General features: G+C 37.7%; 1 protein-coding gene across 14 annotated transcripts in view; it reads right to left on the reverse strand.

The window, feature by feature from the left end:
• The window catches only part of PTPRM (protein tyrosine phosphatase receptor type M), a 463,481-nt gene that overhangs the window by 145,978 nt on the left and 301,474 nt on the right, over nt 1–16,029 (reverse strand). For 9 of the 14 annotated variants that reach the window (XM_069004462.1, XM_069004458.1, XM_069004457.1 and 6 more), the window contains 2 exons: nt 14,682–14,814; nt 7,710–7,739 (listed from right to left, as the gene is read on the reverse strand). In XM_069004462.1, the coding sequence (XP_068860563.1) occupies nt 7,710–7,739; nt 14,682–14,814 (163 nt within the window). The remainder of the gene's footprint in view (nt 1–7,709; nt 7,740–14,681; nt 14,815–16,029) is intronic. The other 5 variants (XM_069004459.1, XM_069004468.1, XM_069004465.1 and 2 more) reach the window with 1 other exon arrangement.

The raw sequence follows: 16,029 nt of genomic DNA on the forward strand, positions 1-16,029 counted from the left end.
TGAAATGAAGTCATGATTCTAATATATTATGATAAGTCTCATAAAAGATATATTCTTTTGCAACAGGGTGTCTGGGGCTGAAGAAATGCCAGGCAGGCTTTGCTAGATATGCAAGCACACAGCACAGTCCATTCCTCTGGTTCCTTGCTTGATTAGCTTTTGTGATGTTCAGTTTCAAAGCTGATGCAATCTACCCAGCTACACTTTGCAAGTGCAATATTGCCCTGAAATTAGGAAGGATCCTGCTCAGACAGAATCCTTGCACAGACTGTCAAGTGAAACCAGAAGGTAAGAGTCATCATGAAGAGAAGGAGAAAGCACCTGAGATATGGTTCCTTATCCTCTCATGCCAGAAATAGGTAATCAGTGCAGGAAATCAATGACCAAGAAAAATGACAGAAAGAAAATTTGGAAATGAATGATGATTTTGGTCATCCAGACATTACAGAAAGCAAATGGCCACTCTTCTTCCCTTTAGGGATCTGTCAGTCTACACTTTAAAGGAGCTCAAAGTGTACTGTAGGTGAGAAAAGGAATGTAATGGGAAAGTAGGAAAAGAAGCCAAGATTAGAACATTTTCCTTGTGAAATTAACAGTCAACAGTTATAGATGCTACCTTGAGGTGGATCATCATTAACCTGGCCATAACCCCTTCAGATAGGCTCAAGAAATGTATTTCAGGTGAAGCCTCTCCCAGGGAATTGAGCAGCAGAGAACAGATTTCAGAGAAAAAGCCCAACAAAAAAAAAGTATCACTCAGTAGAATCTATCCCAATACTAATGACTACAACACCTCAGTGCCCTGTGCTGGCATCACTCAACAGACACCAACAGCTTGTTACAGTTGTTCTCATCCGTATCACAGAGGTGACTAAGCCTGTGGCTTACTGGCACTACGAAGTCTTGGGCTTAGATTCACTGTGTGATTTCTTCTACCCATTTTTCTTTAAGCATTTTTCTGCTGCTTGTGCTCCTTGAGACCAGGAATGCATCCTTCACCTTATTGCCTGTAGTCCCATCTTTTGCAGACATATTCTGTCAATCAGTTCAATATTTCATAATGCCATTTTGAAAACTAACATTCAATCTTTTAGAAAAAATACAGGCCTTTACCACCATAAATTATGAAGTGAGTTTAGGTCTTAATATGCAGCATAATTTCTCTCCTTTCTGTTAACACATTTACAATCACATAAAGTGTAATGGCAGGTTTGGCTTTTAGAGAAACTAAGTTTCCAACACCATTACCCCCTTGTACAATAAATACTAATACTAAAATATGAAACTCACCTTCTTATTTGGATATTTAAAATGAAAGTATTTAAAAGTCAGTTTTGAGCCATCTGTATATACTGAAATGCATTTTCAGAATAAAAACCACATAAATAGCACTTTTTTTCCTGAGGGAAAAGTTTTAAGCAAAGTGAATGAAAATGGTTCACCTTATACTGTCTTTGAAAGTGTAATTCAACAATGACGGTTGATAATGGCAAAATCTCAGTGTCTAGAATGACTGCTGTTGACAGCAAGCATGACTGATTTGGGAATCAAATTTTTAAGAAAACTAAAACCTAAAGTCAACAGGCTAATTGAAGAATTAATTCAATAAACAGTTTTCTAGAGAAGACAGTCCACGCCAGTAACAGTAACTGAACAAGAGTCATATGGGATGGCAAAACAAATATCAAATACAATGCTAACTTCTTAAATACAAATACCTGTCACTATCATTTCTTTCTCTCCCAAGTATATGTATCATGCCTCAGTGTTATATATAACAAAGACAGGCTTTCAGGCTTATCCTGCAAGAGTATATGGATTCCACAATTTCTAAAAGCAGTCTCAGTATTCAATTCAGATCCCATATATTAGTTTAGAAAACAACACAAAGCTTTTAATAGCATGGAAAGGACAAGGACGTCTCTAGGTTGAGTATTTATTTTTTCTACAGTTACAGTGTTTCCCACACCAAATGTCTGATACCTTCACCAAACAAGCAGTGTCCCCTCAGAGGACAAAAAAATCTTCAAACCCCAGCTCATGAGGAAATTTACTGCTTGACACTAATGGAGCACAGACAGTAATTTGTGCTGTGGTTTAGGAATGGCATTCTCCAATTTAGTGTTCCCACTCCAAATCAAGAGACACTCGCTCACTCCCACCTCCCCCTCTCTCTCCCCCTGTGGCAGGCAGGAGAGGAGAACTGGAGGCACAAAAGGTAAAGGTTGAGATACGAACAATTTACTGGAAACAGCAATGAGATGAGAAAATGAGCAGCAACAGCAACAATACTAATGACAGGGGGTACAAGGAAGAGGCAGCACAGACACTCCCCTGACAACACCGGCCGCTCCCTCTGCCAGGCTACTCCACCCGAAGCGACCCCTTCCCCTGTCCCTGGAAAATGGTGTGAGGTAGTACAGAAAAACCTCCAGGTCCTGGTCATGCCTCCTCCTGGCTACTGCAAAAATTAACCCTGTCCTGGCCCAAACCAGGACAGACTGCGTGACCAGCACAGCAATCAATCTCTTCTGATGCTTCACCTCACTCTCTCTGTAGGGACTTGTTTTGAAAAACCCAAGCTTGCAGCACCATCCAGATTATGGTTTCTAACTCACACATCTGGGATAATTTGGAAAGTCTGGGTAACTTCAGAAATGACCATGGGCTTCTGATACAGGTATGGAGAAAGTAACCTGGAGTGAGCACCTAAACAAGCCCAGAAAAGATGAACTAAGCAGAGCTACTCCTCCACATGAATGATCTGATCTCTGCTGCACTTGAAGGAAGCTATTTCGTACAGTCAGATCACTGTCCTGGGGGACTCGCACACTTCAGAAAGAGCTAGCAAAATTAAAATAAAAAATTACTTTCTGCTGATCAGTCTATTAAGGATTATTTACAATTTTTTTTACAGTGAAATGAGACTGTAAGCCTTGGCTATAAAGCCATACGATCAGATCCAAAAGAATCAGAAGATACAAGGAACCAGTATGGGAAATAAGGACTTTAGATCAATTTTTAAAAATTATGTTGTGTATTTTAATTAAAAATAAAATCCCAATTCTGACCCTGCTTGGTATCTCCGAATAAAAGCTAGGTACTGCACATCTGTACACAAAGCATACAGCACACAGCACAAAAATGTGTTTTTTAGCAATGGTGATTTAGTATTTTATTAGTATTTATATTATTATTTATTACTAGATTTTATTTTAGGCACTAAATACTATCCAAAGATTTTAGTATGTTGGCACTGTAGACTTTGCAACATGCAACAAAACTCCTGGGACATCCCCAAATCATTTAAGTCTAGCTTACAAGACAATTACAGAAATCCACGGTTATTTTCAGTTACGTGATTTTATGATACAAGCCTATGTAACTCTGCATATTTAAAGATGCAGAAGAGATCACAGGTGTAGTCTAACAGATCAAACAGTTCAAACACATTCATGTTTTCTGTTCAATACTCTCCTCCATCTACAAGATGCAAACATGATCTTGTTCTGGTTCCAGGGGCAGCAGCAGTTGAGAAAACAGGACTGTTTCTAAAATCTTTCACTATTTTTGAATTACTACAGAAGTTTTAAATGTGAAGACTGCATATTCTCCAGAATTATCCAGAAATCACTGTTAGAAGTTTTGACACCATTGATTTTTTGGAAATGTTATTACTTTAATTATTTGGGTAATTTTGCAAATCTACTAACCTTGTGCTTTCTGCCCTAAGTACTAGGTCAATGGCAATGGGACTGGGCAAATGAGCTAGAAATTCTCTGTACAGAGATCCAGAAGCCAACACTGATTATCTGCTAGTGAATCAAGAGAACTAAACTGAGAACAGACTCCCAGGCTCCTGAGCTCAACTTAGATCCACAAGAAAAGAACACTTCAGCTGGGCCCCAAACTATCAAATTCTTGCGAAAAGTAGGGTATGTTTTCATGCACATTTATATGAAAAAGCTCAATGTTTGTGAAATTAGCTTTCTTGCAGGAGGAATTTTGTCCCCTGTGTCATACACCAAGTACCAGGCAGTAGGCTTCTAATTCTATTTCAATATAGTATTAGGCTTTGGGACTAAGATTTCCACACAGACGATGCCCCTGTGATGACTTCTGTTCTAGGGCACCTAACCAGATGATTAGTGCTGGGACAGACGATAGCAGATTACATGCTATTAAGATCTTAACATGATTAGCATTGCATAAGAATATTGGGTAATAACTGTCTCCTATTTCTCTACTTCACCTTTCACAAGCTGAAATGACTTGTGAAAAGGCACAAAAATATAATAACATTATGCACCTAACTGCTGCGCAGCACTGTTGTTGCATAAGTACTTAATTTCAATAATAATCATAACATATCATTTTGATATCAAGCTCAAACTGAGGAACAGCATCAAAAGCTGCCTTCACAAATTTGCATTTTTAATTTGGTGTACATCCTACTCACAGCAATACAATGAAACCTTTTATAGAAAGGAACTTATAAAAACTACAATCTGTAACTATCTGCCCAAGAATCTGGGGTAAATTGAATTGGCCAAACGATCAGGCAACAGTGTTTGGAGTAAATTCTGATGGTCCAAGCACTCAATTTGTTTTTCTGATGCTTGAATTTCATGAAATGCAATTGTTAGCTCCTGACTAATGAGTAATGAGCTCCAAGGGCAGAATCTTTATAAAAATTAAAATCTCAAATACAAAAGGCCAATGGTCAGCACAGTGGCTCTTGCTGTCGCCTCAGCAACAGGCTTGCCTAGTCCATTTAACCATAATTACACAACAAAACACTAATGTACTTTTCCTTCTTCAGCCCATGGCGCAGGGGTTTTGCCCTGAAATCACATCAGAAAATGTGTCAGGAGCAAGCAGTCGTGCCAGTGCTGCCTGCCATGCTGAGAACACCACTCATTGCCAGTGTAACTAATGACACCATCTCCTTTCTTCCTTCTTCCCACCTGGAATCAACCACCAAGTCAAAAGACCTGCTGCAGAGTTAATGAGCACTATTATATTTGCTCTAATCTTAAGAACAAAAGAATTTATAGAGGACTAACTGTGTCCAGACAAAAAAAAATATATCTGCTGCCTGCCTGAGGTGAAAGGTAAAAAATGCACCAGTTGTCAGGAATGCAAGAGTGGGAGGAAAGATTGGCAGAGGCACTTAAGCCCATTAAAAAGAATTCTCAATAGCAGTACTCAACTCTTTTTCTGTAATATCTATTGACTGGCTAACTAGTAAACACAAGATAAAATAGAAATAATTCTCTGCCAAATATGCACAGCTGTAGGTCCACCTCTGATGATTCATCAGCAGCTCTAGGCATCTGCCAATTTTTTCTTTTTTAATTTTAATTTAGGATGGATCTAGAAGTGGCAGAGATTGCAGTCTGCTAGGGAAAAGGAGCCCACAGCACACAAGGAAAGCAGCAGACAAGACAATAGTAACTATTTCAGTGCATAGATGCTCACTTGGATGTTACAGCTTGCATTTACAATGACTAATCAGTAAATTTGAATACGATACTCAGTATAGAAGTGGTAAATTAGCAATGGCAGAGTACTTGAAATTATGTTTCTCAAAATACAGAACATTTTATAATCCACACCAACTTCCTCAGCTAAAAATAAAACTGTAATGAATCCTGCATTCATGTAAGATTTCCTCCAATTTCAGTGAAATTGTGTGATGCGTAAACAGGTGGAGAATTTGGTCCAAAATATTTCCTCCTACTGATAGCCAATCTTGACTGCACTTTTCAGGGCTCTTACTTCCCTTCTTTTGCCAGAAGGGGAAAAAAAACACTACAAGGTCAAAATCCCAGCGTTTCTTCTGAAAGAGTTAATCAACCCAAGCCACAAAGTTACTGAATTTGTACTACACCAACAAAAAGATCTTTTCTTGAAGCCACTAGGTGAGTATTTCAAATAATCCTGAGATGCCCTATTCCATCCACTACTAACAGTCTCTATGATGGCAAAACTAGGGACAAAACCTGTTTGTAAAACTTAAAGAAACCATTTCAATTCATGCATTTTCCTTTGTCTGTGGAAAAAGAGAAAAAAAAGTAGAATCCAATTTCTTTGAATAATGAAACAGTGTTTAATTTAATGTTCCATTTGTTTCAATTTTGTTTTTGACTTAGCCTTGAGACATGAATCATATTAAAAAATTAATTTAAATATAGTTACTCATTATGGCAAGAACATACTACATGGCTTACTGTATTATATTCTTTTGACATTTTAAAGAACTACATTTAAATGGTCCCAAATGGGAATTTTTTTTTTAAAGGCCTATTTCATGGAAAATATGTCTTTTCATCTCAGGAACAGAAACAAATTTTGGAATACTCTGTCTGTGGAAGAGCTAATTTTTTCTGGCCTCCACATTAATACGCTGCTTTAAACAACAGTTAAAAAAATTGCACTACACATAAAGTGTCAAATAAGGTAATATGAATTACCAACCACATGAGCAGTTTCAATATATTGAGAAGTCTTAGAGAATTTCAGCTATGAGGTTTAAATTTTAGCTGCTGTAATTCATTTGAAGAATGGTTCTGCTTACCAAGTTTTCAAGATAGAAAACATTTAATAATTTTTCCATAAATTCTATAAATGAATGTTTGATGCTTTTTTGAAATACAAACTGAAAAAATATGTATTTAAAAGGTTAGAAGAGCAACTAGAAGAAACATGAGAAACTTTATATTGCTTTTAAATAAAAACATTACTGAAATGTGTTCCTTTCAAGAGCATGCTACCCCCATATGTACTTAAAAACTGGTACTAAAATTTGTCTTATGCAAGTAACACCCCTACTTCTGTAACTATGTAAAAATATCTCATAGGTTCCCGTAACTTTTAAATCTGAGGTTTAAAGGAAACAGATAACTACTGGACAGCTGATTTTTTGCTGCTGGCCAACTGGATTATGTAAGATTAAATACATCTCATTTTGCAACTAAGCAAGACCCCTGGTACTTTGCTAATCTATTATGTACTCCTTGTACCTGGAAAACAAGTAAGAGTGAATAGCCTCAGAAAGGGATTCGCTAAATTCACAGAAGAACGCTTCTCATTCATCACCTGCTGACAACAGGGAACGAAGCGAGGCTTTGGGTAAATAAAGAAGCATATAATGGTATTACTAGGGACTGTACAAAACAAAAAAATTGTTACTTACTGAAAGTTATGCTTCCTCCTGCCCTCATTTTTTAGTGCTCTCTCCTTTGAAATTCACTCCAGAAATGGTAACTCATGATGTTTATGCATGATCATTATTCATGAAAAAGCAGTAATATGTACACAGCAACAAATGGAAATGCTTGTACATGTCTAACCAATGCTATAACTTCAACAGAGCAAATGAGAAAGAAACTGCTAAATAAATTCTAAAAATAGTTATTTAGGCATGAAAATTTCTCATTGACATGGTAGTGATATTTATACCTACTACTTCTCAATTAAGAAAATTCTTTACATAATGTTATTCAAAGGACTCTAATGCACAGTATGAGACATAAGAAACTCTTATAAAGCTAAATATTTAGTTACATTATTGACCATGTTGTTTTTATCTTGGTAAAACTTACAAAGTATGTTTTTATAAAGGAACTTTCAATATTAGCATTCACTACTTAGGCATGGAACAACATGGCAGAAAGTGTGTCTCTGATGACAAAGAAGTTACTTACAGGTAGTAAGTGTAGGAGTGATAGCTTCTTCTGCCATGATGGTGGAAGGATTAGGCAGTGGTGGAAAAGATGAAATGGAAGGAAAGAAAAGTCAAATATTAATGTATGAAAAATCAAGATGAAACTGAGACCTGAACTGGTGACACAAATGAAAGGCAGCAAGAATGTATATCTGGGCATATCATGCAATGTTTCTGGAATAGACAGGTGACATATCCAATCTCCATAACACTTTGAGCAGTACAATATATAATGCATCTCCAGCTGTTAAGTCAAACCACCTTAAGGTACACTTACTAAGTAATGTTAGATATTTAATGTATGTTTATATCTGCATACACTACACACACACAAATATTCCCAATTAAAGTGCGAAACCACTTCCAGTTACACCTCAACTGCATTAGGAATAAGGATATGGAACTTCTAGCATGGTGTTAGAAGCTTAGCAATACAGAATTTCAGAATACATTTTAAGTAGCTTCTCTTCCAGTCACAGCACCGCAGAATCTTAGGCTATTCCTTTCTTCACTTAAAGCAATCAGTTCTGCCTTCAAAAGGACTTGTTTCCAGAGGGGAAGAATCAATGGTCACAGCTCTTTTAATATTTCAGCTTTTAAATACCCTTTTAAATTCAGAAGAAAAACATACTTACTGTCAGGCAAATAAAAAGTTTATCCTTGTGGGCTAAAATTGTATTGGTGGTGTTTCCCCATGTGGCAGAGATAAAAATAAGAACTGACCCTGTATCCATGTTATTCCTGCCCACGTGAATGTCACAAAGAACAACTTGGGAGACCTAGCACCACCGTCCTGACAAATATGGGCTCAGTCAGTCTTGCATAACCTCTTGCACAGCCAGATACTCCACCTAGATATGCTCTGTGTGAGCATGAAGTACAGAAGCCCTCCAGCTATGCTCTTCTGCTTTACATCCTTCCCTCCCTCCCTCAGTTATGGGCCCACTACAAGCAGGACTGCAACCCCCTCAGAAAGGGCAAGTTTCAGCCTAAATGAATTCTATATATTGACTGCAATTAAAAGAAGGCAGGAGATCTTAAAACATCTCTGAGCATAATGTCAACTTGCATTCACATGTTGGTAAGATAAAAGACTGAAAGGAACCATGTAGGCATTTGTAATTTTTACAGCACATGCATACAGCCCTTTGACTACAGAGGAAACATGTAAACAGGCCTTGCAAAGGACTATAACTAATGTTAACTTGCCTCTGGCTACATGCTTCAGGCATCCCTTTGAAAACCAGGCTTTCATCAAATTTTCTCTCTCATCTTCTTTGTGTGAAGATGCCGTTAGAAATATTTCCCAGTTTTTATTCCCATTTTTCTGATGCAAACAGTATTGTTCAAACACAAGAGGCTACACACAGAATATTTAATCACATGGCACATGTGGAAAATGTATACCTGCTAAAGTTGAGTTTTAAAAGATATCCAAGACTAGAGTGAGGGGCAAGCTGTGAAACAGTTGTAAGCTTCTTCCACCAGCCCATAGCCTGTTGCATTCATTTGGGAGCACGGGATCAGGTCCTATCAAAGCACTTACCTGCACTATTAGCAAGGGGTTGTTTTCTAGTTCAGTCATATTTCCCCTACCTTTCTTTTCAAAATTACTCTTTCTCTCACTTTGATTTAGAATCTCATGACACTGCCAACCCTGTTTCTTGCCATATGTTGCCATGAGAGAGATTTAATGTAATTAGCACAAATGTTCTCATACTTCTAAAAGATGTATAATAATTTGAGAAACAACAATAAATACAATTAATCAGTGAAGCACTGTCGGTACTTATATGCAGAATTCTGCCAAATATGTTATAGAGATAAATTATTCCTTATGAAAAAATGCTGAAAATCCAGGAGCTTTAATTTGTGTAAATGTCCCATTAAGAATTTGTGTAAGATGAGAAAAATTGGAAGTCTCAAGCTCCAGCTATTTTTATATTGCTACAGTTGTGAGATTTTCCATATAAAAGTCCTTGTAAAAGAGCACCACGGTTTTGACTCTCAAGAATACCATACACTGAAAGAAACAGGTAAAAAGAATACATTAAAGTCCTGCAGTAACAGAAAGTTTTAAAATTGCAAGGCATCAGGCCATATGCTAAAGCACCATTCACAACTGAATGGATTTAGCTTTTTTAATAAATATGGACAAGTTCCATTTTCCCTCCAACATAATATAAACAAACTTAAATTTCTGTCTACGTATGAAAAGTCTTTTTCTGTTAAAAAGACTGATGAAAAGATTTTGGCCAACTTAGGCCAAATTTTCTTATGATCATGGCTCTTCAGTCACTTCCCAGTAGTGAGGTTATTTTATGTCAATAAACTTTTTCTGCATCTAGTGACAATGTTCAGCACTTTTAACTCCTTTAGGACTGAAGACATAACTTAATTTCATGAATACCACTTGTAGAATAAGGACCCACAATAAAATTTACCAAAACCAGCGCAGGAGGCTGGCTGAAGGACGATTGACCCATCAGAGTGGAAACTTCTGGAACTGTGTCATTACCACTGTGTTTTCTTTCATCATCTCTCTTTTGTAGTTTGCCTACAGGGAAAAATAAGGTTCAGGGAGAAGAGGCTGGAATTTTCCTTCAGTCTTATTATCTTCATTTTCTATCCTAAGTGTTTGAAATTGTTGGCAAAGGTGTATGTATAACTGAACAGCCTGATTTGCTGTCAGGGAATAGGAACAATGCATTCCCAGCTCAGCTCCACTGAGTGCAAAAACCTTCCTTATCCACTGCCAAGAACCAGGGTCTCTGACTTAAACAGATGCCACAATTACATATATTAGAAACTCATGGAAGGCTCAGGCACAGAGACAGATGAAAACAGAAACTAAAAGCAGGCAAAACAAAATAACATTTTTATGATCAGAAAAGCTCCATTCTACAACTGAAGCAGAAGCCAATGGAATAAAATTTTAATAACTGCTTCCTTATTGCACTCCCACTGCAGCAACAAGATGGCAGCCCTGACAGAAGCAGCTGCCCTAAAGACATATAAGAGGCTTTTAAGCAAATGTTGGACCATTAACTTACCAATTTATGCAAATTTAAAAAATTTAACTTAAATACAATATAAAGAAAAAAAAAGGAAAGGAGAAAATAAAGCAGTAAGAGTCTGATTTATGCAAGTCTTGATTTAATTGCTGTTGCTTTTCCAAAGATTGTAACAACAGTACTCTCATTTTCGCTGCTCCACTTTAAACTGACCAAAAGATGAAGTTACTTGGTGCATTCTTTATTTTTCATGTTTTTATGAAATCCTATGCAAGTACATCAAAGACTGAGCCTTGCCCATCAAGGGCCTTGCCTAAGATTTAACATGCAGGATCAGATTCAAAATCCACTTTATTGTGGATCAATATTGTGGAAACACATGTACTGTTTTCATCTAACTTTGTGTTAATTCTTATGTGAGAGATACAAAGCACATCTGAGGAGAGGAAAGCCTATTGGCATTATTCTAGCTTCACAGAGAAGAATCATCTCATTGATATGACCATACTGGTGTTAGGAATAGCTTGCAGGTTCCTAGACTACATTACACGACACCTTTATGCCGGAATGCTAATGGATAAAGAAAAGATAGAACAGAATGGATAAAGAACTATGAACAACCACGTGGAGAGAAAATCAGGAAAGCACTAACAGTCTGCCCCTGACCCATGTGACAAGTTTACAAATTTTGTTTACTTCAGGCAATAGCTGAGTGTTCATACAGAAAATGCTTCAGTGCCCATGATGCTTCTACCCTCACTAGTGAATCCAAACCATGCACTGAATTTCTAGGTCACCTAATCTTTCTGTGACCTGGTTTATGATATAACTACTTCAGAAGACCATTACATAGTGAAATTAATAATGCTGCCTAATGAATATTAATATTTGCAAAACTTCTCTATCTACTGCTTTGATAGTGGCCATATCCAAAGCATGCTTATGCTGCACTGAAAACCTTGAATGTTGGTCTTCTCTGCTTGGCTACCGAATTAGAAGTTCAAGAGACTGACCTGTGAAAATCTGTCGTGCCTGGCACCAATCAAGCAAAGAACAGTTGTTGAATGAAATGAGGTGTCTATGTAAGGAATGTACTGGACAAAGTCATGGTTATCACATAAATGAAACTGCTTTCCAAATCTCTTGACAATGGAAATAAACAGTTTGAAATTAAGTTTATTAAGCACTGTGAAGCCCCAGAGACAGAGTAAGTTTCATCTACTGGTGCAATCTGGAGATCAAGTACACAAGACTCTTTTCTTTGGAAGAATGAGTAACACATAGTATTTGCTTTGGGATATGCCTTGGGATAGTGGAGTGTGAATGGGATATTGCTGTAGCCACTTCCAAACAGGACAAGTTTCAGAGCACGTAGACTCAGCGCAGTGAAACTCACCACTGTAGCCCAGAGAGTCTGCACATAAATAGTGCAGAGAACAACGTGGTTCTCAGCGGAAAGGTGCCACTGAATTACAAGGTGCTATTTTATTTTTCACTCAGATCCTTATGCCAGTAAAGCTCCTGATAAAGTAAATGAAATAAAATGATCAAGTGCAGAAGTCAAACGACACACTGGCTTGATAAGATTGTTTCCCAAAGCAGCACCTAAAATATCGCAGAACTGCAAAACCACTACAGTCACACTAAGCTTGTGGCATGATTTATACATTTTCCTCAAATGCATAATGCAGACCTGGTAACTGAACCAAGGTGAAACCATAGGGGCCCTCAGCAGCCTAGTGAATTAATGCACCGATAACAATCTATTGAATAATCTGTTCATCTTCTGCTTAAGTCATGAGTGTAATTGTATTCAAGATCTTCTGTGCTACAGCAGATGCTTTAGAGGCTTGGGACACAATATACCCACCTCCCGAAACTCTCATTAAAGCCTAGTCACATCCTGTTACACAAATGAACCATTCTTACTTTTTAATATTTGCTTCAACTCATTTCAGTTTGTTTTGTTCAAGATTGCAGCATCATTCTGGGATATGTTTAAGTTATTGGTATCATTCTCTCTGTACTACACAATGAAATTGTATGTATTTGGCAACAAGAGTTCCTGGACCTGTATTTTCAGTAGTTTCATCTCTGCCACCAGCAGATTTATTCCAAAAACCAATGAAGATCACATAACACACTTTTTCTCTAACAACAGAATTACTATGAATAATAATTACTCTACTGTGGTAGACAGAAGGAATCAAGTATCCTTCTGCATTAATGCAAACACTTAGAATCTGAGCCCTCCTGCCTCTAACAATTAATTATCAAAGAGTTTTTCTCTAGAGAATTAAGAAGGAGCTGGCATAGCATCCATTTAGCCAGAGACCCAGACACCTTATTCACTTTGAAACTATTTGGATCATTTTGCAATGCTCTCCCTTCAAGATTAAGAATAACTTGTCTCCCTTGGGTGAATACATTCTACCTTTGGCAGAAGCACTTAAGGAGAGGCTCAGAACTGGAACAGAGAGAATGATGAATGCTGGTCAGGAATTGTGTGAAGAAGGATTGGCTAGAAAATTCAAGAAGCCTTCCTCCCTGCATGCCAAGTGCTATGTCTGGCCCTCGGGAGGAGTTTGGCTGTTCAACTGTTAAAATTGAAGGTATGAATGATGCAAGAAATCAGAAGTGGGAAGAAAAAAGTACTGCAAAGTCAGAACAGATTTCAACTCTGCTACACTGTACTTTATTGAGCAGACTTGGTTACTGGGTCAATTCCATTGCCCCAGTCAGGCTCACCCTGGGGCTTAAGTCTCAGTCTCTTCTGTATGGCAGCTTCTGAGTCCTTTACATACCTCTTGTCATGACCTAGCCCCCAGCCCTGGCCACAGCTCACCTTTCTCTTCATAGATCCCTTCTAACTCATGGCCCTGCTTCTGTCTTCAAGGAGAGTGAAAAGCAGCTACTTCTGTAGCCTGCCCTGAGGCACTGTCAGACAGCTGCCTCCTTTGCTGTGCACCTCCACTGCTCAAATTCTGGAAGAAATTCGGGCAGCTCAGGGGTTTGGACTATCTCAGAGCTGCCAAACTAGTTAACATACAATTAAACCACACAGGGTTGGGATGAGCCAAATCAGGCCAGGATTGCTCTCAAAGGAAAAAAGGGGATAATAAAAGGGGAATAACAAGGAGGCGAGGGACTATGGGACACAGTAAGGAGACTGTGGCAAAAGTGGAAGGAGAATTTGTCACTCTGCTCCTTTACTCAGCACTTGCACATTCCCAACCTCACCTCTAACAGCTGCAAAGCTCACATTGCTCAGGATACAACCTAAAACGTTCATTCTATTTGCTAATTAATTTCTCCCATCCTAGACTAAGCTTCTAAGATCATATGGGGTTTTTTTCTTATCTATGCCATCTCCCTAGCTGTACTTTTCCTGTTTCTATTTTATCTCTTAGAGTGTTGAGAAAGGCAAACAGTTTTAAAAGCCTTACACTTCTAATAATGCAGCAGTTTTCAAATGATATTCAAAGCAAAACAATCTCAGTGCGGGAGTGTGGTGAACCAGCATTTGGAAACATTCAACACCACTGTAACATTTTCCTTTGTTTTCAGGGAATGAAGTTTATGCAGAACAAAACAGACCTCATTTTTAGCACAAATTACCTTAGCTCTAGCTCCTGTTTGACTAAGGATTTCTTTCACATGCAAGAATGAAACTACATCTAGCTTCCAGCTGATGTCAAATAGGGTGGAGACTCACACAGGACAAGATACTCTCCCATTATTAAGAGTCCATCATGCAGTACTGATGTAAGAAGTCTTAGAATCATTAACCTCAAGTTGTTATATATAAAACAAAGACACAAACATTAATTCTCTGTGGGCACGAAGGTGGCTGGATACTTTTACCAATATCAAACTGAGTACTGCCGTAGGAGATGCAATATGAATATGGACATAGAAAACATCCACTAATTGCTCACCTTTTCTTCATTACCAGCACGACCCCCAAAAATATAATGACGAACAGCAAGATGCCTGCAATGACTCCAGCAATTTTAACAGTATGGTCTGTCTGCTTCTCAGGCTCCGGGTCCGGTTTTCGAGTGGCAGCCCCTATGGAATCGATAAAAGAAAAAGAGGAATGAGAAAAAGAATAAAGCTGTCACTCAAAGAATAGAGGTGTTACTCTTTTGATGTTTATACACTTAACCTACTAATGTCACTAATGTTATCCAGGGCCAACAGATATCAATGGTTGGTCTTTTAAGAGAAAATCCTGCTTTCATATGCATTGCTGGGAGTATAATTTTTCATATTTTTCTAAGACATTTTGCCGGACCACAATACAGGTGGGATACCACTGCCAGCCCTGACCCTTTATAGGTGCCTCTTCACAGATTCACAAATTTCTATATTTTGATTATCTGTGCGAGCTCCCTTTTCTTTCTTCCATTTAGAAATTTGCTAACAACACAATAACTATACTAAGCCTTTATCCAAATTTGATTTGCTGGAACATTTTCCTCAATTATTTTTCATAAATGAAGCTGTAATTCCGTAACATATTAGCTTAAACACCTGGAAAAGTGAGATAAGCTCATTTACCATGCATTTTACCCACAATTGTTTTTTAACACAATAGACTTTTTTTTTTGCCTTTGGAAATCTAAATCTAGGTCACATCTGGTAGGAAAAAAGACTCCTTCTAAGCAATTTATTCACAAAGTGGGAAGCAGCTGATGATCACACCACTGGCACCTACATTTAATATCTGTTTAAATGAGATAACCAGTGCCTTACAGCAGCTACTGTCTTAGCTCCTCCAGCTTCTCCATTTAAAAAAATAACATCGTTTGTACTGTTTACTGTATAATGTGATGGAACGTCAAATCCATGTCTGATGAAATATCCATTTTCCCTACTAAATGAGTTCAGGATGAAAAATGTTAAGGAAACAGCATTCAATTCACTAAGCTGATTTTATTTTTTTATGGACTTCCATTTTTTTTTTTAAACCAAAACACGTCAGCATTCATCATTTGAGGCACCATGCCATAAAGTGGACACAAGGATTTATGGATTGCTTTCCTGCTATAGCTTTTTTGGGAAAGGAGAAGGAAGAGTAAAGCCTAAGTGAAGTGTAATATTTTAAGACCACATTCTTATATCACTGTCTGGGTTTCAGAGAGGATTCTGATAGCACCAACTATATTTTAATTGTTTCTCACTTTCTCTTTCTGGAAAGACAGCAAACTAATGGTCAATTTACATGAAGAGATATTTTCTGAAAAGTACAATGAAAACATTTCCAATATTTCTTCTCAATTT

This window comes from Aphelocoma coerulescens, chromosome 2 (assembly GCF_041296385.1).
Source record: "Aphelocoma coerulescens isolate FSJ_1873_10779 chromosome 2, UR_Acoe_1.0, whole genome shotgun sequence".
NCBI lineage: Eukaryota > Metazoa > Chordata > Aves > Passeriformes > Corvidae > Aphelocoma > Aphelocoma coerulescens.